The sequence below is a fragment of the Leptidea sinapis genome, chromosome 31, assembly GCF_905404315.1.
Source record: "Leptidea sinapis chromosome 31, ilLepSina1.1, whole genome shotgun sequence".
Classification (NCBI taxonomy): Eukaryota; Metazoa; Arthropoda; class Insecta; order Lepidoptera; family Pieridae; genus Leptidea; species Leptidea sinapis.
The window spans coordinates 2,333,954-2,361,131 of record NC_066295.1 but is presented as its reverse complement, the minus strand read 5'-3'; the positions used below and the strand labels follow the sequence as shown (position 1 = coordinate 2,361,131).

Below are 27,178 nucleotides of genomic sequence, written 5' to 3'. Positions count from 1 at the left end.
TTGAAATAGGACAACCGGTATTAGAACTAATAACACTGGTTCTACAATCATTTTATTTTCTAACTAGCTGTGCCCCGCGGTTTCACCCGCGTTTTTCTCGTTTGCGTGGAAATACCGAGATAAAATATTGCCTATATTATAGCCTGTACATCATTTTGTTCTATTGTCAATAGTTTTTGCAGCGGACGCAAAAATAGGTTTTCGATTTTACAACTTGTGTTACAAAATAGCAATTTTATTACGGATCCCTAATTTTGAAAAAAAAACATAGCCTATAGCCTTCCTCGATAAATGGACTACCCAACACTGAAAGAATCATTCAAATCGGACCAGTAGTACCAGAGATTAGCTCGTTCAAACAAACAAACACTGCAGCTTTATAATATTAGTATAGATAATAATGGAGAATATAAGTCCGTCAAATGTCTTGGAACTTAATCAATGGTACTTGTAGTTCTACTACTATTCCTGTTACAAAAAAAATAGTAGAAAAAAAAATATTATTATTACTACTATATACACACTATTATATAACCATCCATTAAAACTTGGGCAGCAGAGATCACTTACTATGGAGACATTCATAAATTCAAAAAACGGTATTGTTAAAAAAAAGTAGATGTTATACCATTTGATGTTAAGTGGGTTACTTTGTACCAAAACTTAATGTCGATGCGGGATATTAACTTATGCAGTAAGAATTAAACAAATATAATAAAATAGTTTAAATGTACTTAAGTAGGTAGGCACAACATAAATATACGAAATACATGTGATAGGTATTTTAAAATCTAAAATCTATAAATTTTGGAGAGCAATATAAATTTGTTTTTTTAAAATTTAGAAAGTTTGAAAAGAAGATATCAATGTTTTCATCTATATTAAAAATACAATTATATAATTGTAACATTAGCTGTAGAGGAGAGTTTAAGCCATAATTATTGTGGTGGAATTTAATGTGCATTGGGGAAAAAGTACTAAACCGACAATTGAAGGCAGGCCCATGCAAACCGATTTGTGATAAAAGCGAAGGACAGTCCATATCATCATAAGAACCCGCTTAAATGAACTCAATTACTACTGGGACTTTTAAACATACAAATTTTGTCGGAACCAAAATTAATGGATGATGCGAGATTATTCGTATTAATACATACTTAACTTAGCATAATGTTTGTTTCAACAATCAATAATAGTTCTAATACTGTTTGTATCAAGTACCATTATCCCGCACATCTCTCGCCACGGCCGGAGCGGCTCGGCCCCTCCCCCTCCGGCCACGCCTTCCGCGACCCCTGCCCCGCCCTCTCCACCAGTTACAGTTCACTTTACTCTTCACCACGGGAGAATCACGCTGAAAAAAAATTGTAAAAATGAATTTTCGTTTATTTCATAAAAGTAATTTGTAAAATTATTTATTTTCTAGAAACATTACTACTATGTCTAAGTAATTTTATATAAGCTTTTGATTCAGGAAGATGGAAAAAGTTCGAGAGATGTACCCACACATACTAAAACTACAAATTTCCCTTCTGAACTCACCTCAGTACACTCCTGACCATGTCCTACTACCCCTCTTCTCTGAATCATGTCTTTCTTTTTGTCCGTTAACCTTTACTAATAACTTTTGAGTATATAATTTTAATAAACTTTGTCATTAATAGAGGTAAAAGATCGGTGCTTCCCAACACCGGCGATAAGCTGAAATGGAGACACCTCTAGTTTTTAAGCACTTTTTGTTAAAGGATTTTTAATTTTTACGTGTAGATAGTAGATCGCAGAATCGCGTTGTTGCAGCCAGGTTATTAAAGGAAATAATTCAAAGTATATCGAGCACTTACAGTATCATCTTCGGAAGCTCTATGGACACTAGCGGCACGTCTCTCACTCCGGGTTGCAGATGCGCCGCGCTCGATGCGTGCCTCTGTTGAAAGAAACATCTATTATTATTTAAGCACATTGAGGAATTTTCTAGAAACTGTGACATTCATAATGTTAACACTAGGAACAAACATAAACTTGTTATGCCTGCTACTCGATTGGGTCGGGTTAGTAAGTCTTTTGTAGGGCGATGTATATGCTTCTACAATATGATCCCAAACAACAATGTGTTACGAAATTTAAAAGAATTGTTAAAAAACGTTTGTGTGGGAAAGGGGTTATTATAGCATAAACGATTTTCTTAATGACACCACGGACTGGGAATAAAGCGAACACCCTCAGGCTCTTTAATTATAAATGTTTATTGTATGATATCACATTGTATTCCATATTTTATTTAAAAAAAAAAGCCCACTGAGTTTCTTGTGCCCATTCTTCTCAGGTCTGAGGCAGTCTCTTTTGAATGGGTGGTAGTTTTTGACGTTCAATAAATTATTTTAAAGCCTATTTTTAATAAAAATATTTGAATTTGAATTTATTAGTTTTTTTTATCAATATTTTGTGTAGTGTATTATTTTTAACTTTTCTCTTTACAGCTAAAGTTTAAAATGAAATGTCCCTTACCCTGAACTGTGACGTTCCGTTCACTCTCGCTACTGCTTTGACGTGAGCGACGCGGGTCAACACTCCGACCTCGTCTCCCGGGGGGCGGGGTTCCCTCGGGCGACGCTTCCTTCTCACTAGCCACGCCCCCGCACAGTTCGGCCATTCCCGCTTCGCGCACGTCACGTCGAGCTTGCCGGAAAATGGGCTTGCATTGTTCGCGCATTTTTATACCAGCCCTGAAAGTGAGTTTGAATTGAAAAGACATTATATATTATACAGTATGACTGCAGACACTGACGATACTCAAGAAGAATATTTGGTACTTGATTCTTGTTCTAATTACGTTACGTAACGTCCTGTAATAAAGGAAGTGCGGGTACATCACCGCAATATGTGAGTCGTTCGTTACGTAAGCGCAAGCACCCACAGGTCCCTATGGCCTGCCTTCACGCTTCCTACTTCCGAGCTACACGATCAGCGTCCCGATCTAGCTGCACGGGCGTATTTCCATCGGAAAATCAAGCCACGGGAGACTAAAATTCACGCTTATGTTTCATATTGTTTTCTCGAATTCCGGTGTGCTTCTCAGTTAAGGTACAGTACGCGGAATGCGTAGAATTAATTTTGCAATGTGTGCTAAGATTTATCTATGTGATATTACATTCAAGCCCGGTGTGTACTATATAATATTATGAATGTGTGTTTGTACTAGTAAAAACGCCATGTCTTCCACAGCGCGTCTAGATTATAACATACTGGAGATAGCAGTTACTGTGCTAAACAATGATGACATAATAAAAATAATAAAAAGAATAAGTGTAGTTCTACTTTTAATGAAAAAAAGTAGAAAACGAACACTTGATTATAATGATAGTAAGTATAACTTCATCGCCTATATTCGCTTGTAGCCTTCGGTCTATTATGTAGTAGATTAAAGATAACTAACGGTATTGTGCTAGTGGGTTCTTTCTTCTGCCTCTAAATTCCCACAATACTGTTGGACGTTTAGTTGCTTAAAATATGCAAGGATTGTCAGTTTCTATAAGATGTTGACAAACAAACATTTACAACACAGGTTACAGACAGTTGCAACATTACAACACTTATTTGATACGTTTATGTTTAGTCACTCTTCATTCATCTTAAAAGTTCACAGTTTGACACAGTCACAGAAATAACATAATCTTAAATTTAGTACATTTCCAGGGTGACATTGCGTTATAGAAACGATGTAGTCAATGATTGTTTTAACATCAGAGATTTATAGAACTAAGAATAATAATCAGGTAGTTGATGTTTTAATGTGTATCTTTGGAGAGGTAGGTAACACTTGCTTAGTAGAATATTCAAAATGTTTAGCTTAGTATTAAGCAATCATTAAATTGTTATAGATGGCATAGGCAATAAGTTAATCCTAATAATAATAGTTATTGAAGGTAGGTTGAAAATAAAATACTAGTTACAATTTGTTCAAAGCGGTAATTAGCTTAAGTGCATTTCTCACTGTCCTCATCAAACTGGGTGAGTAAATGGTGATGGGGCAGTTTATATCGATTACACGTTTCGATAAATGGTAGATCATGTTACTAGTTAGGTAGTATGAGAACACCAAACGCTTTCATGTAGGTGACACGCCTAAATATCAATTCCATTCGCAATGAAATTAATCAGTATGACGTTATCGGTGTGGGCAGGTTGGGGGACGCCACTCTCCTTCATTACCGCACCCCTTAGTTGCTCTGTGTCATAATATAACGCTAGTCTGTGGCTGTGTGTCGGCTTGGACTATGGATGACACACGTGAAATATTGAGACCCAGCACTCCGATTCTTGGCGAAGCACTCAACCACTGGGAGGTCAGTGGGAACCACCAGTGAGGCTTCTTTGCACAGAATGCTGGCTAGCCTGAAGGGCGCGGTAGCTAGTCAAATTACTGGGCAAATGAGACTTAACATCTTATGCCTCAAGGTGACTAACACAGTTATAGTGCCGCTCAGAAATTTTGGGATTTTCAAGAATCCTGAGCGACACTGCATTGTAATGGGCAGCGCGTATCAATGAGCATCAGCTGGACATCCTGCTCCTTTCGTCCCTTATTGTCATAAAAGAACACAATTAACGTCATTACGAGACTTTGAGATAGAAAACTCTACAAGAAAATCATAATCATACTTATAGAAGACCGTGTCCTTATTGTTGTAGGCGAGACAGTTGTCAATCATGAGCTGGAAGTCCGCTTCTACATCATCAATGGTCTTGTACAATCCTTTATCTAGCTTCTTCCCCATAGTACTGAGGTCCATGGGGTGTTTTACAACGGAACTATAGTCTGGTACCTGGAGACAAAAATAAATTCATAATTTGCGGTTTCTTTCGAATATCAGGATGCATGTTAAGTCGGTATTAGGTAGTGTATTGTGCGCTTATTTTAGTGTGAAAACAGCACTCGGTGAGTGTGTACCTTTACCATTACTTTCATTACCGAAGGAGCGATGAATAAAGGTGATTTTTTATTTAAGAGGGGGCTAAAGGCAAGAAATCTCACGTGATGGGAAGCGATAAAGCAACCACCCATGGACATTAAGAAATGCATAGCCGGACTAAAAGGTGGGTACTTTGTTCTAAGCTTGAGTGTCCTGAAGTAGTATCGCTTCGGTAATATTACATCTGGTAATGAAAGTGGCTGTGCGAGGCTAATCTCGCAAAACGCGCCGTTGTGTTATGCCAGGCCTCAATATGAAGCGGTTGACATTTGGCATTTTGACGTAAAGTCCGCACATATGAATTGCAAAATGCAGAAACATTGGATCCGGCACCTCCCGGATGAAAGATAACTGCCCTAAGGTTATGCCAGTTATGCTCTGGCACAAATGCCAGAGACGCTCATTGTCAAAAAACAAAATGGACCACATAAACTAGAAATTACAGCGACAGTCAAATTGCTTTAAGGTTACTGCAGATCTTGCATGCCTTTTTGCTCAATTAAACTTATACTAGAAAGAGAAAGGATGTGATTGATTTTAAAAATAGTTACATCTACATATAAAGCTTCAGTATTAAGTAACAGGGGCTGACTGTATTTAAAAATATTATATCCCTAAGAAAAATGACCTTTACCCAAGATATCAAAAAAAAATCCTATACAAATCCTGGGGCGTGCGTTGAGAATACTAATGTATCATACATAGACAATAATAATAGGTTTTGATAACAGAAGCCAAGCGACGGCAGACACGCATTTGTTTTACGATCCGACTTTCCCTATAACATTGAACGGAATACGTTATAGGGAGCTCACGTACATGTTACAAATATTTCCGTACGGATAAAAAGGAAAAAAGTATTAGTTGCGATTATGGAAGGTAACGTTCGTATTACGATTCAAAATATAAAGAATCTATTTTCGTCAATTCAATCTGTGTTACCTTCCAAAGCGATTCAATCCTAAGAATTCCCAGCGTTGGTAGTCTTTTTCAATTGATTGACTTTACCCCTTTGGACTAGACGAATTGACATGCACGTTGCACATATTAAAGTATTACCTCGGTAGTGTCGACGGGTTCGCTGAAGATGTCGCTGGCATCTTTCTGCCGCAAGTGACGCAGCAGTTTGTGTAGTGCGGCGCGGTCAGGACGCAGCGTGTGTAACACGCACCGCTCCCAAACACGCGTATATTCTGCCTTTAGACGCTCACGCTTGCGTACAAGTTCGCATAACAACCTTTAAAAAAATATCTTTGTATGTCATGTATGTGAAGATAAGAAGTAAGGTCCTCGAATGGCGACCCCGTACCGGAAGACGTAGTGTTGATAGGGATAAGATGATAATAATAATAATATGGACACACTTTTTACACAAATTATCTTGCCACAAATTAGGCATATATAGCCTGTGTTATGGGTTGCAAGACAACGATATATTTAATACAATATACTTACTTAAACATACATAAATACATATAAACATCCATGACTCAGAAACAAACATCCATATCCATCATATAATGCTTGCACCTACCGGGATTCAAACCCGGGACCTCTAGCTTAGAAGGTAGGATCGCTAACCAGTCGGCTATAAGATGGACCTCGGTGGTCTAGATCGCCAGAATACGTTGGATGAGGGCAGCGCAGGACCAATCGTCGTGGAAATCTTTGGGGTAGGCCTTTGTCCAACAGTGGACGTCTTCCGGCTGATGATGATGATGATATTAGAAGTGAAACTCAACATCTCTAAGTTAAACGACACTCGCATCGGATGTTGCGATTAGCATGCGAAAATATTATTCGTGTTTGTGTACCATCAGCTGAACAATGTACACACGTGGTGAAAGGTTGAAATGGTTTTGAAACACATGGAAACTAAACTATACTTATAACATAATAACAGCATATAAGTACTTAAACAGTTTTTAAAAACCAAAATTTGCTTTCAATGATAGAAATAACATAGAAGGTTTAATATAAAAGAGCGCGCTTAATTTTGTTCTAAATACAAGTAAAACATCGTGGAGAAAATAAATAGATGATCTGGGCATTTCTTAAAAAAGTCTTGCTCTTTTTACCTTGCACAACAGTGCAAGCTAATCCTCTGCAATACTCTTCGCAACTCTAAACCATCAAACACCTTAACAACTTATTTGGACCAAATTCTCAATAACGCAAAGAAATCGCGTTATTTAGAATATGGAATATTGTACAACAAAATATTTTATTTAGGCACATCTATACTAAGACATACACACCTCGCTCTCTCCAAGTCCTGTCGTATCCTTTGCCAGTATTTCAGTTGGTTGCAGAGTTCACGAACATTTACTGTTCCGTCTTGAATCCCTCGAGTCCCTAAAAATTACATTATTATAAATAAGTCCAACTCTTATTTGTGAGATTAACAAGTTTACGGGTCACCTGATCGGTAAGTGATCACCGCCGGTCATATTCCCAACAACACGTCAATGGAATTCCAGAGATCAGTCGGAGATCATACTGGGGTTTGTGATGAGACAAGGAAAGCAAGGAAGCATGTACCTCGAAGTACCTCTCGAAGACAACATCCATTTCGATCACTAATGAAAGTAAATACAAACCTCAGTAATAGTTCTCCAATAGAGCGAATGTCAAAAGAATATGATAATTACCTACATAAAATACATAAAAGACTTCAACATTGGTGCAGATGGGTTCGAAACATAAATGTTCTAAACTGCATTAGACGTAAATAATCTTGTATTGTACTGTCCATAATTTTATAGGTAACACTTGTTACATTTCAATTTTAATAACATTATTAAATGTAGTCGGTAACCCAAGTTATACATATAATATAGTAAGAAAGATAACAGCTATTGAATGTTGTGTAACCGTGTAAGTTCTCTGTTAATCTGTACATTTAGATATATTTTTTAATATTTTGTAAGAAGTTTATGTATTGCTGTGTGATTGTTGAGTTTCCGAATAAATAAATACTAGCTTGGGCGTAACCAATCAAGCGAACTAGCTTCAAAATGTACAAATTCAATAAGCATCAATTAAATTAAACTTTTTTAAAGGATTAAAACCCGTTTAATTGAGTGCTTTTACATTAGATTTTTGCGTCAATGTTACATTTTTATTAACCCCTTCCCGTTTTTTGTTCCCCTGAAAACGTGACCTGGAAAGGTCTCGGAAACGTCGGGTCAAAAATCTAACTTTTACATAAAAATCTAATGTAAAACACAGTTACAATTACACGCATTTTAATCATTCAAATGTGTTTTATTTAAATGTGTAACACTCGCGTTAATCGAAGAAAATACTAGGCATCACTTACCATGGTGACTTGTCAAACTCTGGAGCCTCCTCAACAGCGGCACACCGTTTCTGCTGTGCCTCTTGAGGGTCCAGTAAGCGAGGAGCCTCTTCATCAGCTGAGCCCTGGCGGACGGTGTTCCGTGTGCCAGCTGGGCTATCTCCGCAACACGCTCCGCGGGTAACGTCGGTACAAGGACAACGGGAGCCCATGTACGCTTCAAGGCTAATACGCGGCGAGCCTGTAGTTACATAATCATTTTAAGTCACATTTCAATTTGACTCTCCAATATTGTTTTCCCTAGCTATTTGTTACTATTATTTTCAAATGGATAAGATTCTATTGATTAAGGAAGCCAGCTTTTGAGAGAGCTATGAGCAGTGTGAGTAAAAATAAACTTTGTTTTTCAAACTACTTAGTATAAATAAAATTGAAGTGCCTTTTTGTATAAAAAAAAACGGCATTTAAAAACCCGTAAAACGGCATTTAAATATGTATTTAACATCTTTTTCCGTCGGGTTTTTTAGTAGTTGCTTACTTAAGCAACTGCTTGACGGATTTGAATGCAGTTTTTTGCTTTATTGAGAGCTGATTTGATGGACATGTTCTTAGGTATATACATAAATGGGTGGGTTCGTTAATTTTATGACGTATATATTAATTTCAAACAAACAAAAAAAAATATTTCGTAGGTAAATTGCATTAAACTTGAAATATCTAAATTTTTTTACAGCTCGTTCGGAAGGCATATTTCTGTAGAGAAGAACGAGCAAGAAACTCTAAGGTTCCTCTTTTCAAAACTGAATGATATTACAGATTCTTATTTTCAAATTAGTTTTACAAATCATTTCAATCACAACATATGCAAAGTGATGCAACACAATACACAAACGTCAATTACTAAATGCCTTACACGAGTAAGTAAAAAAAATGTAAATCAATAAGTAAAAACATAGTAAAAGTTATTGAGTACATACTTACCACACATACCATAAATAATTTATTGTATTATTATTATAAAGTAATAATATTATATTATTATAAAATTTAAATTGAATCTAAATCAAAAAATTGTTACCTGTTTTATTTTATCTCTCCCCTTCTGCCTTATTGCCGACAGATCATTCGACTTGGTATCACTCTCCGACTCCAAAACACGTCGCTCCTGTGACAACATTTACATACAACTAAATAAGGCGAAGAGTAAGCAGAAAACACGCAAACATAGTGTTTTTTCACAAGTTTTGTGGTGAAAGTATAGCATGTCGAGCTATGAACACTACTTAATCCTGTTACACATATCCTTAAGTCTTATTTGTAGGGTGCTAATGCTTGTTGTTGGTTATAGTTAACACTGCCGAGCTTTTTTGAACGACCACATTTCTTTAAAGTTAAACAAGGTTTTTGGCATGGTGGGACGCATTTTTTTGGTACTTCTCTCAGAAAAGTTATTCTTATAGCTTGTACTTTTTGTGTAGGTTCTTTAATTCAGATTAGTAGTGAATAACGAGGATTGTACGCATAAAAACTGTTTTCCACGCAAGAATTTTGAAAATATTGGCTTTGCTACATAGATGGCGGGCCGGCAGCCGTGAACTCATATCGCTCAAGGTCGCTGGCAATTAGTGTCGCCTTAACACTCAAAAATACAGTAAAAACTCTTTATTCGCGGAGTATATGTTCCGAAAATATGCCGCGAATACAGAAACAGTGAATATTGCATGATAATTTACTTCTATGGGATTACTAGCTGACGCGACAGACGTTATTCTGTACATAATAAATAAAATACTGTTTGTTATGAATTTGTCAATAATATTTCATAACATCGATAATTATTTGGCAAAAATATGCTCCCCGTTGTTATAATGAAATTGTTTCACAGCAGAACTGTCAAACCGTGCATCAATAAATTCTCTTATAGAAAATATGTCCATACAAAAAAAATGGGGACAAAAAAATATGGGTCTCATCGAAATAAAAACAATCCTATCTCTTAAGTTGGACTGAACTCCAATCCATAAGGTAATCCCCATCAAAATCCGTTCATTAGTTTAGGAGTTCACTGGAAACAAACATCATGACAGTGGATTTTTATTTAAAAAGATAGGGGCTACGTTCCTAGCTGACCAAGTAGGGAACAAATATAATATTGAAGTATTTCACCATATTGATTAATTATTATTATCTTTAGGCTAAGCTAAAGGTATCAAGAATTTTATATGTTTTTTTGATTGGCAGTTTTTAAAAACCTTTCAATAGGTTGTAAGGTAAGGTCTATTACTTTTTTATTAGTCTATTTGACAACGCGTTTTACAAAGGATAGTGGGTTGGTACCTATTGGATTTTTTTTTATTAATATGCATGTACCGATTAGATCCTCGAATAAAGAAATTTTTAGCCGCGAATATAGGAATTGGGTCGCATTTTTTTTAAATCACCGAATAGTGAAAACGCGCATGAAGGAAGCGCGAATAAGGAGCTTTTACTGTACTTATTAAAAATAAAAGTTTTTTATTATCTGCCATTGTTGTATTGAGTTTCTTTGAGAGTTAATTCCGCCAATATTTGTCTTCAAACAATTCGGCAATCGAATGTCGAGTTGTTTGAAGGCAAATATTGCCGGGATTAACACTGAAGAAAACTCAAAACATTTGGATAATTTTTTAATTTACTTAAAGATTCTTGAGTCATTAGGTTTGGACAAAATACCTGCAGTATATGAGCCGGTGTGTGCGCGTCGCAGTAGGCCATCTTGGCAACTTGAACAGCTTGACTGGGATCCCTGCCTGACCCGGCTGCCTCCATTTTCATGTATAAACTATATAAAAAGATATATATTAATTTAAATCGCAACATCGGGGCGATCCCTTCCCAAAGCTATGAGAAACGATGGCTGGTCTATACGTCGTGCTCGTTAACGGGAGCTGCTTGGAGTGACTGGTGCATTTGTTAATATTTATATTTAATTTACTTACAGTGTGTGTAGGTTGATGCTTTCGATTTTCCATTGATAGCTGATTTCATTCGATGCATAGCTGTTTGGTGTTTGTTTAATTTAATTTTGTAACTAACTCACATAAGTGTAAATGTTCGAGTATTCTTGTTGCATCACTAGTGTGTGTAGGTTGATGATTTCGATTTTCCATTGATAGCTTCATTTCATTCGATGCATAGCTGTTTGGTGTTTGTTTAATTTAAATTTGTAACTAACTCACATAAGTCAAAATGTTCGAGTACTCTTGTTGCATCACTAGTGTGTAGTAGGTTGATGCTTTCGATTTTCCATTGATAGCTGATTACATTCGATGCATAGCTGTTTGGTGTTCGTTTAATTTAAATTTGTAATTAACTCACACAAGTCAAAATGTTCGAGTACTCTTGTTGCATCACTAGTGTGTGTAGGTTGATGCTTTCGATTTTCCATTGATAGCTTCATTTCATTCGATGCATAGCTGTTTTGTGTTTGTTTAATTTAAATTTGTAACTAACTCACATAAGTCAAAATGTTCGAGTACTCTTGTTGCATCACTAGTGTGTGTAGGTTGATGCTTTCGATTTTCCATTGATAGCTTCATTTCATTCGATGCATAGCTGTTTTGTGTTTGTTTAATTTAAATTTGTAACTAACTCACATAAGTCAAAATGTTCGAGTAAGTATTCTTGTTGCATCACTTAGGTAGGTACTATGTTTTGCAAAATGTTGAAGCAGTAAATGTTATATTGAAAGAGTGTAAAGAAAATGTTAAAATGTAACTGAAATTAATAAACGTCGTATAGGTCCTATACGAATGTATAAATATACCTATCTGAACAATACGTTACGTTTTTTTAAAGTGATAACCCTCACTTCTAGGATTAATACACAAATAAAATGAAGCCACCGCTTGAGAGTTGAACAAAGCAAATAGAATTTTATAACGAGGCGGAACTCGAACGGTTAGCTCGGTTGGTTTAGAGCACCGGCACGGAACGCCGGAGGTCGACGGTTCGAATCCGGCATCGTTTATAAAATTTTCTTTTTCAAATTTTATTTGTGTATACCTATCTGAATAAATAATTTATTGATTTTATTTGACGCCATGGGTTTTCATGTTCATACACACGCGATCTTTCCTTGTTTGAATAACCGAATAGAAACTTAAATGAATCTAGCGTTGTTATGGAGTATTGTCACTTTTCTTGTCTGAACAAGCAAGTAGAATATTATGTCTGTATACCAAAAAGTATATTGAAAATGATCAAACCATTTTTTATCTATCAATTTTTTTTAAAATAATAATAAATCTTTATTTGTTGCAAAGATAATTACAATTTTGCTTAAAATTTTATAAGCTATTACATATGCGTAAGTAGTAAGGCCAATGTAAGCTAAGGGGTCGCAGAGAGAGCGATTTTTATTTTATGAAAATATGGTACGAGACGAGCAGGACGTTCAGCTGATGGTTATTGATACGCCCTACCCATTACGATGCAGTGCCGCTCAGAATTCTTGAAAAACCCAAAAATTCTGAGCGGCACTACAATTGCGCTCGTCACCTTGAGACAAGATGTTAAGTCTCAATTACCTATTTAACTAGCTACGCCGCCCTTCAAACCGAAACAGTAATGTTTACACATTACTACGGTGGGAGGCTTCCTGTGATAAGAAGCCTCCCACTAGTAGTAGTTATATGCAAGGAACCACACACCAAACTTCCCCATCCCCAATATATAATATACCTACTCTTGTATATTATAATAAGGTAGTAGAAATAGAAATATATTTTTCAATTCTCATACTCGAAAAGTAATGTTGTTTTGATCTGATTATTGGGTGGAAAATGCTGCTTCCCTCCGTAGAGAGGGAAAAACTCATACAAATTACTTACTTCCCACCCAAGGGCCGGAATAAACTTTGAAAATAGAACTGCTGTCAGCTATGAAGAGTTTTATGTAAAAAAAAAACTAATCAAAAGAAATGCCATGTGACTTTCTAAACAGCCAGTGTGAACTTAGCGCAAACTTCTTTGAGCGGAATAAGCCGCAACAATTACGCGGTAAGTTCTATATTTGAAATTTAAAAAGTCGACATAAATTGGCGGGATACTAATTTGTGCTTAGATAAACAACTAGTTTTATTTTCCTCATATTCGAAATGAAAAGTAGAGTGTTTAACTCGGGTAAAAGTATCAATTCCTACTCGGACTATAGCTGACCTCGGGAATTGATTCTTTCGACCCTCGGTTAACAATCTACTACATTTACCATAAGGAGTAACAATAATATAACATATTGCAACAACACTTGATAAACTTCATGCAGCTACATCAATTCGTAAAGGGACTATGACATGGGGAGAAGAACTGATAAGAAACTCCCAGCCCAACTTTTAAATCACAAAACAACTTAGCCTATTTAATATAATATTATATAATTTTAGGTGGCCTGCGCAGAACCAGACAAGAACTATGTATAAGTCTTCTTTGTCAAAGAAGCTATAATATATTTCTAGAATTTGTGTCAGTGAGTATTATAGTATACTATATAAATAAAATTTGAAAAACAAAATTTTATGAACGATGCGGGATTCGAACCCACGACCTCCGTCGTTCCGTGCCGGTGCTCTAACCAACTGAGCTAACCGTTCGAGTACCGCCTCGTTATAAAATTCTGTTTGCTTTGTTCAACTCTCAGGTTGTGGCTTCATCTACAGGATCTACTTTACAGTTGATAACCTGCTCAACCCCAATTATTTGAATATTAGGAAATTGACTTGAGATGTCGCTCTTGTAAATCTAAAATTTTAATGATTAAAATTTTGTTTTTCAAATTTTATTTATGTATTAATCCTAGAAGTGAGGGTTATCACTTTAAAAACATAACATATTGATTGGTATACTATCTAGGTCTATGAAGGCCCCTTAACTCTAGCTAACTTATTAAGTAGTGCTATATATAATTCATGCCTCTATTATTTCTCTTTATTACTTGGTCTTGTTCACATACCCAGCTTGTTGCGCACAAGTAACATGAAAAGCGGAGTAGCAGTTGCTCCTGTGGCATTGAATACAAGCACCGACCCCTCGCTGCTTGCACACCATACACTGTAGCTTCCATCGGGCTGGTGGGATCATTTCTATAGAATCTGTAAGAAAAAATTTGTGATATAATTGAAACATACAAAATACTAAATAATTATTATAATGTCCCAAATTTTGAGAGCATGTTTCCAAGGAAGAGCAATCCTAGACTAAGGGGACATGATATGAAGCTAGAATATCCATTTAGCATCATCAAATCCATTAAAACACTTTCTGACCAACAGAGTTGTTCATATATGGAATAGATTGCCCAAGGATGTCGTTAAATCAAAATCTGTTTATCAGTTTAAGAATAGACTGGACAAACATTTGGATAGGTATGGCAAATGATATAGACGCATCAGCGAAAGCTGCTTTGTCTATTATAAATAATAAATATCCGGACGACCGAGCCTTACTCGGATTTTTAAGAATGTACAAAACTTGAACAAAAAAAAAACTAATAGGACATCTGGATTCGAACCGGGGTCTTCTGCTTTCCGGATCACCCAATGTCCCATCTGAGCTATAATAGTCTTGTATATAGTGGCGAAATTTACCTTTGTATTCTAATCTTATTGTAGCTGTTTCTCATCCATATTTGAAATATGGATAAAACCATTTTTTTTAAATTGAAACCTAGCTAGATCGATTTATCACCCCCGAAATCCCCTGCATTCTTAATTTTATGAAAATCGTTGGAGCCGTTTCCGAGATTCAGATTATATATATATATATATACAAGAATTGCTCGTTTAAAGATATAAGATAATAATAATATGTATGTTGAATGTCTTGAGCGTCTTGCACTTCGCTAACTGCTATTGACTAGTAATAAACAATCCCTTCGTTTTGTTGTTTCATTCCGCCTTAAACAGTTCAATTGGTTTTATTATTAAAAGGACAGGGTGGTTACCATGCTTACCATGAGGTGAACATTATGCTCCCTTTAAAAATACAGTATCTTCCTTTCATAATTCGCTCATAAATATTGATAAAAGTTAATAAAAATAAAAGTAAATAAAAGAAATCACCGCTTATATTGCTTGCCAAATAATATATTTGAATAATTAAATGGCACTCCATAATTAAAAAGGTACTTACCCTAATCCACACTGAGTCACAGTACCTATCCTCAGAGCCACTCAAAAGGTATAATACTACATAAAATAAGTTTGTGCACATACCAATTGGCTCCAAAAACACAGTATTCGCAAATCTAACTTCTGGAATCCACAAAGCACACACAACGTGCGCCCATGTGCTCTGGTCGGTTTGTTTGAATGCACCTGAAATTTAATAATTGGTCACTATTTCGAACTATATTTAAAATTCAAATGGAAACACCAAACGAATAGGGGTTACAGTATATAATTGAAAATATTTTATAATAGGTGCTTTGAAATGACATAGAACCTTCATGGTTTGAGATTTTTGAGTAAAACTTTTTTAGGGGTTATTAGTCCTCTGTGAACGGCTGGATCACTTGGCGTTGCGTAGAGACGTCGCTTCATTGTGTGTCTTCTATCGCATTTATCACGGGGAGTGTTCCGAAGAGCTGTTCAACCTGATTCCTGCAGCCGAATTCCACCTTCGCACGACACGCCACAAGTTAGGATATCATCCCCACCATCTGGATGTGTGGCGGTCCTCCACAGTGCGGTTTTCAAGGAGCTTTCTTCCATGTACTATAAAGCTGTGGAATGAGCTTCCTTGTGCGGTGTTTCCGGGACGATACGACATGGGTACCTTAAAAAAAAGCGCATACACCTTCCTTAAAGGCCGGCAACGCTCTTGTGATTCCTCTGGTGTTGCAAGATAATGTGGGCGGCGGTGATCACTTAACACCAGGTGACCCGTAAGCTCGTTTGTCCTCCTATTCCATAAAAAAAATGCAATTATTTTGATTAAATTAAATTATTATTATAGAACCTAACATAATTTCTCAAAAATGATTTATTTGCCTTACTAGTTCTAAAACTGGGCATGGCACGTATTAAATATTTTTCCTAGTAAACATTTTTTTATATTTTTGAATAGTAAATCAATTTTTCAGCACAAATCGGCAATTTCATTCTTTAACCCCTAATATTATACAAACTGTTTGTACTTTTGAATAAATTAATATTAAAGCAATTAGTTTTTATGAAAAAATTACTGAGTTTTCATTAGGCTCAATTATTAAATGTTCCCAGAAAACACTAATCATACACATATAAAAATTATATAATAATCGTATTGTTAAATCTGTAGTTATAAGATTATTATACCTCCAGTATTTGGACATAAGACACAGTTGACAAGTCTCGATGGTGACTGCAAGCATCTCCGGCATAACCACTGTCCTTCAGGAATGTAAGGAACCTAAAAGTTGGTAGTTTTATTTTATATATATATTAATAAAATTATAATAATACTATATTTAACATTATAATGAAATTTTTTAAGCTATTGCATAGCTTCTATCGCGGGCCTTGAGCGTGGAGACCGAATCCAGACATTCCGTAACGAAAATAACCTAACACTTACTTACTAGATCTATATAGATATTTCTATGTCTTTTGTGCAGAAGGTCTCAGGTTCGAGCCTGGGTACGTCTTAATTTTTTATAATTTTTTTTTTTTTATCACGTTTTTTAATTTTTATTATTATGACAAGCATTTTTATTTAATTTCACCTGTCCCGTTGTGTCTGTAATCAAATCTTGCAAGTTAAATTTTACTCACTTCCCGTTTGCTTTTTTTTAAATTTATCAAAAAAAATACTGCATAAATAAAATAAATAAATAATTATAATTGCATAAGTTCATAAAAAATGCTATGCAATAGCTGTACCGCAGCAGTCCCCGAGTGCCAAACGTCTTTTTATTATGAAAAAATAGTAAAGTAGAATTCTTTTAGGCATTACTCTAACAATACTCTTTACAATAATACACTTTAGAAACAAATAGCTGAGACAGGAGAAATGGCACAAATCTTACATGAATACGATTTGCGCTCTTTAAAAAAATAATAGTTTTTTTTTAAATTAGATTAAAACAAGTAAAATAGATTGTAGTACATTTTATTGATATATTTTATTATTATTTTTTGGGAGTGAGAACATTTGAGTGTGTATTTGTATCTAGAGGTCACCTTTTGCCCTGTACTTCCCCGGGCCGTAAAAAGAATAGGGGAGTCCCAGGCTCAAGGGTGTCGTAGGAGGCGACTAAGAGCTTTTTAGAAGTGGGAGAGTCACGCTGCCGTCTTATGACGTCAGCACAATCAGGCCAGACTCGTCCGGGTTAATTACCACACTATGTTTCTCATAGGTTAGTGTCGAGGACCGGAGGCCATTCATTCGGGCACAATGCCGAATGGCTTGGATCACGTACCACAGACTATACAGGGCGATCTGTGCATAATTTTGCATTGGCGTATGGTCTGTCTCAATTGGTTGAGTCGCCAACGCGGCTTCCGGATGTGGATAGCCACATGCCGTCCTTATTAGATCTTCTACTGACTACACATCTCGATAGTTACCAGGTCTCTGTCGGCGCCCCTCTCGGAACGTCCGACCATTGCCTGGTCAGGAGTGTAGTGCCTATCCGACGCCAACGTCGCAGACCACCAGCGATCCGCCGCGTTTGGCACTACAAGTCAGCAGATTGGGATAGGATGCGTTCCTTTTTTGCATCCTACCCTTGGGGCAAGGTTTGTTTCCCTTCGGATGATCCTAATGCCTGAGCCGTTGCAGTAGCCGATGTGATACTGCAGGGCATGGATATTTTTATACCAAGCTCCATAGTACCTATGGATGGCAGATCACAGCCATGGTTCGAATCGTCAGTTAAAGCACCATCTGACTGCAAAAAACAGGCGTATCGAACTTGGGTTGCGGCGCTGGGCTCAATAGATCGAAAATGCAAAATTCTAAAGAGGAAATATAACCGTGCCTCTTGATTTTTTAAGCGGCAAATCACCCGTGCGAAATCGAAGCACGTTTCCAGTTACCCGACCGGAACACGCAAGTTCTGGTCGCTGTCGAAGGCTGCTCTTGGTAACTTCAACCAGCCGTCTATGCCGCCGTTGCACATGAGGAATGACACCCTGGCCCATACGGCAAAAGAGAAAGCCGATCTCCTGTGCTCTCTTTTTAACTCTTGACAACAACAGAAAAAACCGCCGATCATCCCGCGGTGTCAGAGCTCAGACAGAAAACTGTTATGCGAGCTCTGTTTTCGTTGGACGTCAGGAAGTCGAGCGGGCCGGATGGCATTTCTCCAATCGTGCTTAGATCGTGTGCCCCTGAGCTGACGCTGGTGCTAACGCGTTTATTCCGGCACTCATATACAAAAGGCGTAGTCCCTGACTCATGGAAATCAGCCCTTGTCCATCCTATCCCAAAAAAAGGAGACAGTTCGGATCCGGCAAACTACAGGCTTATAGCCATTACCTCCCTGCTCTCCAAAATGACGGAGAGCATGATAAACCACCAGCTCTTGGTACACCTAGAGGGTCACCAGTTGATCAACGACCGACAGTACTGCTTTCGCCATGGTCGATCGGCAGGTGATTTTCTGGTATACCTAACACATAGATGGGCGGCGGCTATTGAAAGCAACGGGGAAGGCCTGGCAGATAGCCTGGATATAGCGAAGGCCATTGATCGTGTATGTCACATGGCGCTTCTCGCAAAACTTCTATCATTTGGGCTTCCCGGAAGCTTATGCAAGCAGACCTCCAGCTTCCTCATTGGGCGCAGCATACAGGTCGTTATCGACGGTTATTGATCGAATGCCAAGCCCGTGAACGCTGGAGTGCCCCAAGGCTGTGTGCTATCTCCCACACTGTTTCTTCTGCATATCAATCATATGTTGGACACATACAACATATTACTATGCAGACGGCACACGGCGATGCCGTATACACGGGCCATGCAGGTCTCTCTAGGGAAATCGTCGACCAGTGCCGGGAGAAACTTGTGTCTTCTATAGAGTCCTCTCTTGAGAAGGTCACGGAATGGGGTAAATTGTACCTTGTCCAATTTAACGCCCAGAAGACTCAAATTGCGCGTTTACCACAAAAAAAACCCATTTGTCGTATAATTATTGCTGTCATCTTTGGTCTGGCGCACCTCAGTATCAGCTCGATCCATTTGACTGCCTGCAACGCAGAGCAGCTCGAAATGTCGGGGACCCAGTGCTCTGTGAACGGCTGGATAACTTGGCGTTGCGTAGAGACATCGCTTCATTGTGTGTCCTCTATTGCATTTATCATGGGGAGTGTTCCGAAGAGCTGTTTCACCTGATTCCTGCCTCCGAATTCCAGCTTCGAACGACACGCCACAAGTTAGGTTATAATCCCCACCATCTGGATATGTGGCGGTCCTCCACAGTGCGGTTTTCAAGGAGCTTTTATTTCACGTACTACAAAGCTGTGGAATGAACTTCCTTGTGCCGTGGTTCTGGGACGATACGACTCTAGTGTTGCAAGAGAATGTGGGTGGCGGTGATCACTTAACACCAGGTGACCCGTATGGTCGTTTGTCCTCCTCTTCCATAAAAAAATACCCGATACTTAGTAAGTGGTTATAGAAATGTTTTATAAACATTTTATTCTCATCTGTTGATCCAGAATTTTTTTAATGACATTAAGTGACTGAAATATGGATGCAAGAGTGAGAATACCCGAATTTTTCGAAATAATTCGCACAAAAATTGCATCTTTTGGGACTGAATGAGACACTCCAACAACGAAATTCTGATGACTGTCTATAATAATGTTAATAATAATGATGTTTACAAAAGATGAATGTCATATTGATAAAAATAGAAAATGTTTTTTTTTTTCACATATAAGTAATTGTAATTCTTTTAATATTTTTTGGAACTTGTTCACGTAATTTATTGATAAAAATAGAAAATGTTTTTTTTTTTCACATATAAGTAATTGTAATTCTTTTAATATTTTTTGGAACTTGTTCACGTAATTTAATTGTAATTTTAAATATTATCTCTATTTCATTTATATTTTCTATGAGTTGGTTGTGCCTCAAATAGATGATGATTATTATTATTATTACAACGCAGTTCCACTCAGGATTCTTGAAAAACCCAAAAATTCTGAGTGGCACTACAATTGCTCTTCATCTTGACACATATGTTAAGTCTTATTTGCCCAGTAATTTCACTAGCTACGGCGCCCCTTAGACTTGAACACATGAATGCTTACACATTACTGTTTCACGGCAGACATAGGTGACATTGTTGTACCCAAAATCTAGTCGGCATCTTGTGAAAAGGAGACTCTCACTGGTTTGGTTTGGCCTTTTAAACTTTCAGTTTGCTTTTACTACTAGTAATTTTTAAACTCTTAATAATAGTGTTAAATTATTGGCAATTGGTGACATTTTTATGCACTTTACTAGTGTACATTTAAATTAGAAAACAATAGAAATGTACCCCATAGCAATCCTGATGCACAGCCAAGTTGCACATGTCACAAAAGAGGATAACATTTGTGTTCTGACATTCTCCGTCCATACAAATGCAGCACACTGCATCTTCATCTACTGTTGCTGCAGTCTGTTGTCCAGATTGACTTGCCTAGAAAAAAGATAAAACAAATCACATATAGAGCTATTGTGGAATAGGTTGGGCCTTTGCCTGTTATCCTGGAGAAGCCTGTTCATTCCTCACCTATTTGATATTCTTATGATTAAAGAAAACATTGTGAGTAAACATACACATGATTATCAAGAAACTCAAAGGTTATGTGTGAAGTTCCCAACCAGGTCTTAGGCCGGCCTGGTAGAATAAGGTCTCATCACCCTTATGTAAGATCTGAACAAGACCCAAGTTGTGAAATATGTGACCTGATAATTAATGCACAAATGAAAGTAGGTATAATTATAATATTAATGTACCTGGAAGTATGATTCCTTTTCCAATCTATCCATGAGCAGTTCTAATGTGTCAACAGAAACAGGGGGAAGTCCTTGTTTGGCTCTAGTTTTGTTTATGATTGCCAGCCAAGCAGTGTCTTCCTCATCAACATCATACTCCACTTCACCATCCAACTCTTCAGCTGACTTTTCTATAAATCTTATGTATGCATTAGGTCTAGGAGGTGCATCACACACTCTCTCATTGTAGTCTGGTACAAGCTACAAAATATTATAATTATTGTAGTAACTAAATATAACATTTATATGCACAATATAATTGTCATATACAATTTTATGTGACAAAACATTGATTTTTTGTTTCTTAAGCCCTAGTAGAATATACCTATGTGCTTTGCGCTTAAGGCATGCAATAAATATAAGAAAAGTTCTAACAGTATTAAAACTTAGGTAATTGTTTAACACATTCACTGCCAACAAAATAAATATAAATAATAGCTGGGAACCTACTTAAGGTAAATACTTCTTAAGGCGAACTTTGATTACATTTTTTGGTACATATGAATGTTTGAAAATATGGATAAATGTATATTCGTTTTCGTAAGTCAACTGTATTGCCAGAGTTGCTGCACAAAGCGACATTGAATTGCCTCAAAAGCCGGCAATTTTCTGACTACTACAAAATGAATGGGACGCTTGCTCAGATTCGAGTGGAAGACACTGCTACTATAGCCCTGTTCTACTCAGATCCGAGAAGTGAGCAGTGAACGTGTTAAAAAATATTTGAATAGTTAGAATACTGTGACAATTATATTCATGCAATACAAAATTTCTAGAGTGAATAGTTAGAAAATATATACCTAGTTTCAATAATGGAATCATAATCATAATAGAATCATATCCAAGTATAAGGCAGGTAAACTAGATACAAATGTAATCAAGTAAACCGTAAAATTAATATGAAATTCAAATTGTTTTAATGACAAGTAATTAACATTTATCACATTCACATCTAGCTCTAGAAAATAATATTAGAGAATTGCAGCATTTAGACAGTCTGTTATTAAAACACTTGCGTTTTTATCAGCACAGATGGCTTGGATGTAGAAACACATACTGTGAATTTGCACACAATGTGATCAGTAAATATTTTTTTCTTATATTATTTATGTTTAAGTATAAAAGATAGAGATTCCAATAAACAGTCACTTTGAATTTTCATATTATTACTAATTTAGTAAGAATGAAAACATCAAATTAAACAATAGCTAATAACAACCTTTTGAGAAGAGAAATACCCTTACAATTAATGTGTAATATCTACCAAACCTAAATATTTTACCCTTACATAACTTATACATTATAGATACAGCTTTTTGCTGTAAAAGGCGAGACATCAGGTCAGGTCAGGTTTACTAGTTAAGTGTGCATAACAGCTAGGTCTTACACTGGTGATTTAAGAAGTGTGTGTGTGTAAATACTATTATAGTGCAGAAAATAGAGTTCAACAGTTTGCCACTATTTTCTTTGACATGTTCACAGCTGTAACAGTCTATCTGGACTATAAATTCTAAAATTTTACCTTATAACTTGCTTCTGGTAGTTTAATATGTGGTTCATGTGGAGCTTCAATAAATGGCAATGGTTTATCTAATTCAGCATTCTTTTTTTCCCATTCTTCTAAAGATATTACAGTCACTGGTAGATTAATTGGAATTCTACTTATTTTCCCATCAATTTCAAACTGAACAACTTTCTGAGCTTCAGCGAATGTTAATGCCTCTTTTGGGGGACTTTGTAGGGCAATATCACCTGTGGGTACAGCTGCTCTAGTTCTCCCCTTTTTCCGGTGGTTAGCAACTGCAGGCGTTACCGGAGTTGGGTTATCATGGTCGTAGTTTACCAAATGATATTGTAAGCCACACAAGCTTTTATACACTTTATCGCATTTTTCTAATGGGCACTGGTACGGTGGAGGCCTGTTCTGTCGTAACTTCTTGCAAAATTCCAAAACATCAAAATCTAAACCCATTTTGAATACAATTCAGCGCGCCATAATCTAAAAAGTATGAATTTTATGCAATAAATACTAATGTGTAGGAAAAACTTTAAATGTTGCCAATGATAATTAGCATTTCACATAAGATATCCGTGTTTTGCAAGGGAAAGTTGCTAATTCAAAATGTAAAGGATTTTAAATGGTACACATACAGGAGACACGACAATAATTTTCGATTTCAAGATCGGCCACCTCTTTAGTTTTTACTTTTATTTTTTTTATAAAATCAGCAATGCCAAGAAATCATAACACAGTTGACAGAACTGAATTTGAAAAACTATAGGTAGGTACACATTGACATTATTGACAGTTGATACTGATAGCTGTCGATATCTGAACTGACATATTGTATGAATTATGAAGTGTCAGTTCACAGTTGTCATGCCGTTGCGCCGTTGCTGTTCCCAAACAGCCTGGCGCAACTCTCTTTTCTCTAATAAACTCGAACATGTAATAAGTATGGTATTGCGCTAAAAATAATGGCGGCAAACGCTTTCTCGCTCTAACATATATTCGACTCTTTTGTTTGTTTTGGTTTGAGTGTCATGTGACATGTCATTCATTCAAAATAAAAGTGACTGTTAACAATTTTTGTTACGAATTTTCGTTTTCTTTTACTTTATTCGTGTATTATTCAGGGTAATGTGCTTAATTATTTATATAATAAATGCGTAAGACTTTCTAAGCTATATCATGTAATAATAAATGTGTAAAATATGTGGTTTAAAATCTGGCTGGTCAGATGGGAGTAAGAGAATTTTCATGGCTAAATTATTTTTGGATATAGAAAGGTAAGCACGTATGAACAAATAATAAGCTAATAAAGAATGCTTAAAGTGATTAAAAGTGATAAAGTATTGATTTAATTCATCTAGAATAAAAATTATAATATTATAATCTATCTGTAGTGTTTGACACTTTTTTATCGATTATCGATATCGATTATCGATTTTAAATTATTATTAAATTTATTTTTATTTATTTAATTTCTACGGTATCTATATTTTTGATTAATAAGTTTATTACCTTTTAAATCCTTTTCAATATATTATATTGTGCTTATGATGTGCAAAAAAATATTTATAGCCTAAAAATTAGGGTTAACTAACTTCTACTAATATGTATTCTGTTATAATTTCAGATTCAGGACCCACGCCTACGACTTTATTGCAACATCTGAAAAACGAATACCAAAAACTGTAAACCGAAACCACAACGCAAAACAAAACTATTTATAAAATATTAATTATGTCAATTGTTTTTTTCTTTGAGATAACTGAAACGTATCCTTTAGTTTAAACTAGTTAGACTTTGCTTAGGTCAATATTAAAATTAACAAAAGAGAACCCTAAAATTAAACATTATTTATATATATATTAATATATATATATATACTATGGATTTGGTGTAGTGTTAAAAGTAACTATCGTGTAAGTATCTATATGTGCTCATCTATAAAACTGGATTCTGGCTAATGAAAGCTGAACCCAGCCATCGCCGACCTCTAGTAGTATATTCATAGAGGTCAGTGCCAGCCATTCATAGGAATGGCAATAATAAATAAAACATCATTATGACAATATCAATCAATCTGTTGGGTCTAGCAAACATTGTAATTTGTTTACATTGAGTTTCTTGAATAATTCTAAGCGAACATAACGTAGTGTTTACATTCTCTGTGGCGAACACGGATAAACGATAAAAAGTGGCGTGCGGCGAGTGTTATTTAATATGATGAGTAAATTTAAGCAAGAACGAGAAGAGAAGGAAGCGATGTTGTGGCAAAATAATAAATGTTCAGGCGTCTTGACTGAATTCGTAGGTTAGTATGGTGTAATGACTTAGATACTTTAATTTTGAAATAAGTAAAACTTCTTGAGTGACTTTGGGGTAACCCAGAATATTATTACGGAAGTAACGGTAGTACTTCCGGCAGAAAATAGTCAATTGAAACAATTTTTAACCATTATAATTTAATGGTTTAAAAAATTGTTTCAAATTGCTCAGTAGTATTTTCTGAAAATCTCCAAGTGTATTTGTTTATTTAAGACAACTTGTGTAATAAATAATAAATAAAACTTCTCAGTCTGACGTTTGCGACATTCGTTATTTTTTCTTAGTCCATTGGACAGGCAAAAGGTTCGATCCGATACAGCCACATTCGTTAATAATATTAAATAATAACGTTATATTAATATGTGTGATATTAATAATTTAATTATTTTTATTCAATTATTTATTAATAACACGGCTTTAATTAATGTAAGTTTATAATTAATGGTATAAATTAAATCTTCTTGTCTTTCAACTTTTAAGAATATTGTACTGGATGTCCTAGAATAGCTGGTGGGACAAAAAGAGCAAACGAAAATAATATAATGTTTTGTCTATGAGCTTTCAGATAAGCAAAAAAAATGATATATATATATGTATCTGTTAATTATTCCATAAGTTAATTGTAGTTAAGTTTTACTCCAATCGCGCGTAAAAATTACACGCACACACTTTTTTTTAGATACTAATTTAAAATTTTATGTTTCTTGTGTTTCACAAAGTACACCTACTATTTGCACAGTACTGTTTCTGTGTAATATTAATTTGGGTTCATTTGTTTAATTCATTGCAAAGTATTGAATATTATATTGTTCAGATAATCTTGACCACAGTTGCGACCAAGAAAACAAATAATATACCTAGACGAAACTTAAATTTCAGCAGCTCAAATGGAAACAGTCATAAAAGATGCTTTTGAAAGTATAACACCAGGATATTGTAAGACAAAGACAGAGCATATTCTTCATGTTGAAGTTTATTACAAAACGAGGGATGGAATAATAGAAGAGCTTGAACTATGTTCACAAGTGTGCAGGATGATAATTCCAGTATTAGACGAATACATGGAAATAGAAATTTTAGAATCAGCTTTTGATTATAATGAATAAAGTCTGTTTATCTTCCTTTATGGCTTTTATTTTTATGCTCACCTCAGCTGTGTAGTGGTTTTCATTAAACATTGTTCTTGCACTGTAGGTATTTGTTTTCCCTTCAATACTCCAGATTCAGATAATATGATCCCTTTGCACGTTTAGTAAGAATTATAACTCATGTCTCAATAATGTGTGTTCGAGAATTATGAAATAAATGACTGTATAAGATTGAAAAACCAAAAGAAGGTAAGGAATTATCAAAAAAATAGGAAGAAGTATCAACATGATTTATTTGGTTTTTTTGCCGCTATTTGCTAGGTTCAGCTTTCGTCAGCCAGACTATATTTAGTGATGTGCTGCTGGGGCTGCTTAGATCGACATTAGACAACTATAGAAATGTTTTACACTATTGTTTATTTTTATTGGCGACGTGTATTCATTTAAACGGTTTAAATGAATTTAATATCCTATAGTTTACGACAAAGTAACAACAACAAACTGTAATTTGTCTAAGTGAGTAATTCCTCAAATACTCTACTAATGAAAGTGCGAAACGTAACGCCTGTAGGCCGTTACTTCAAGCTGGTTTTCTGTGCGAGTGTAGAATTATACCAGTTGAGTCTAACCCGTTCGTGCTGTCATCATACGCCGGCATTGTGAATCTCCCAAATCGAAAAGTCCATCCTTAGTCGCCTCTTACCACATCCTTGAGCTTGGAACTTATCTATTCTTTTTAAAACATTTATACGTCTAGACATAGAATAATAACGATGAGAACGATAGTTTCATTCATAGTTCCTGTCAATATAGAAGTAACATTATAATTAATATGTGCGTGAGCGTCACGTAGTTACATTCGCCAACACGCACACAGACAGCCAAATAATGTTGCAAGTGAATAGACATTTCCCTAAATCAGTAAATTGTAAGAAATACTAGATTATATGTAATAAAGAAAGAAGAAATAAAATATA

General features: G+C 35.8%; 1 protein-coding gene and 2 long non-coding RNA genes across 3 annotated transcripts in view; 2 read left to right on the top strand and 1 right to left on the bottom strand.

The window, feature by feature from the left end:
- LOC126974164 (bromodomain-containing protein homolog) overlaps positions 1-23,522 on the bottom strand; it is a 40,619-nt gene extending 17,097 nt beyond the window's left edge. Inside the window, exons 1-16 of the mRNA XM_050821598.1 lie at positions 23,430-23,522; positions 22,801-23,277; positions 21,240-21,479; positions 20,776-20,919; positions 16,604-16,697; positions 15,521-15,622; positions 14,260-14,398; positions 10,984-11,092; positions 9,350-9,436; positions 8,293-8,512; positions 7,229-7,325; positions 6,030-6,207; positions 4,660-4,823; positions 2,506-2,723; positions 1,842-1,924; positions 1,222-1,354 (exon numbers count right to left, since the gene is read on the bottom strand). Coding sequence (XP_050677555.1) covers positions 1,222-1,354; positions 1,842-1,924; positions 2,506-2,723; positions 4,660-4,823; positions 6,030-6,207; positions 7,229-7,325; positions 8,293-8,512; positions 9,350-9,436; positions 10,984-11,092; positions 14,260-14,398; positions 15,521-15,622; positions 16,604-16,697; positions 20,776-20,919; positions 21,240-21,479; positions 22,801-23,250 — 2,458 coding nt within the window. The 5' untranslated portion in view covers positions 23,251-23,277; positions 23,430-23,522. The remainder of the gene's footprint in view (positions 1-1,221; positions 1,355-1,841; positions 1,925-2,505; positions 2,724-4,659; positions 4,824-6,029; positions 6,208-7,228; positions 7,326-8,292; positions 8,513-9,349; positions 9,437-10,983; positions 11,093-14,259; positions 14,399-15,520; positions 15,623-16,603; positions 16,698-20,775; positions 20,920-21,239; positions 21,480-22,800; positions 23,278-23,429) is intronic.
- Positions 23,523-23,755: 233 nt separating this feature from the next.
- Positions 23,756-24,532, top strand: LOC126974236 (uncharacterized). Its single transcript, XR_007731491.1, has 2 exons — positions 23,756-24,068; positions 24,419-24,532. It is a non-coding gene; the product is annotated as an uncharacterized LOC126974236 (long non-coding RNA).
- A 163-nt stretch (positions 24,533-24,695) lies between these two features.
- On the top strand, positions 24,696-26,234 carry LOC126974232 (uncharacterized). Its single transcript, XR_007731488.1, has 2 exons — positions 24,696-25,099; positions 25,993-26,234. It is a non-coding gene; the product is annotated as an uncharacterized LOC126974232 (long non-coding RNA).
- Positions 26,235-27,178: the final 944 nt, after the last annotated feature.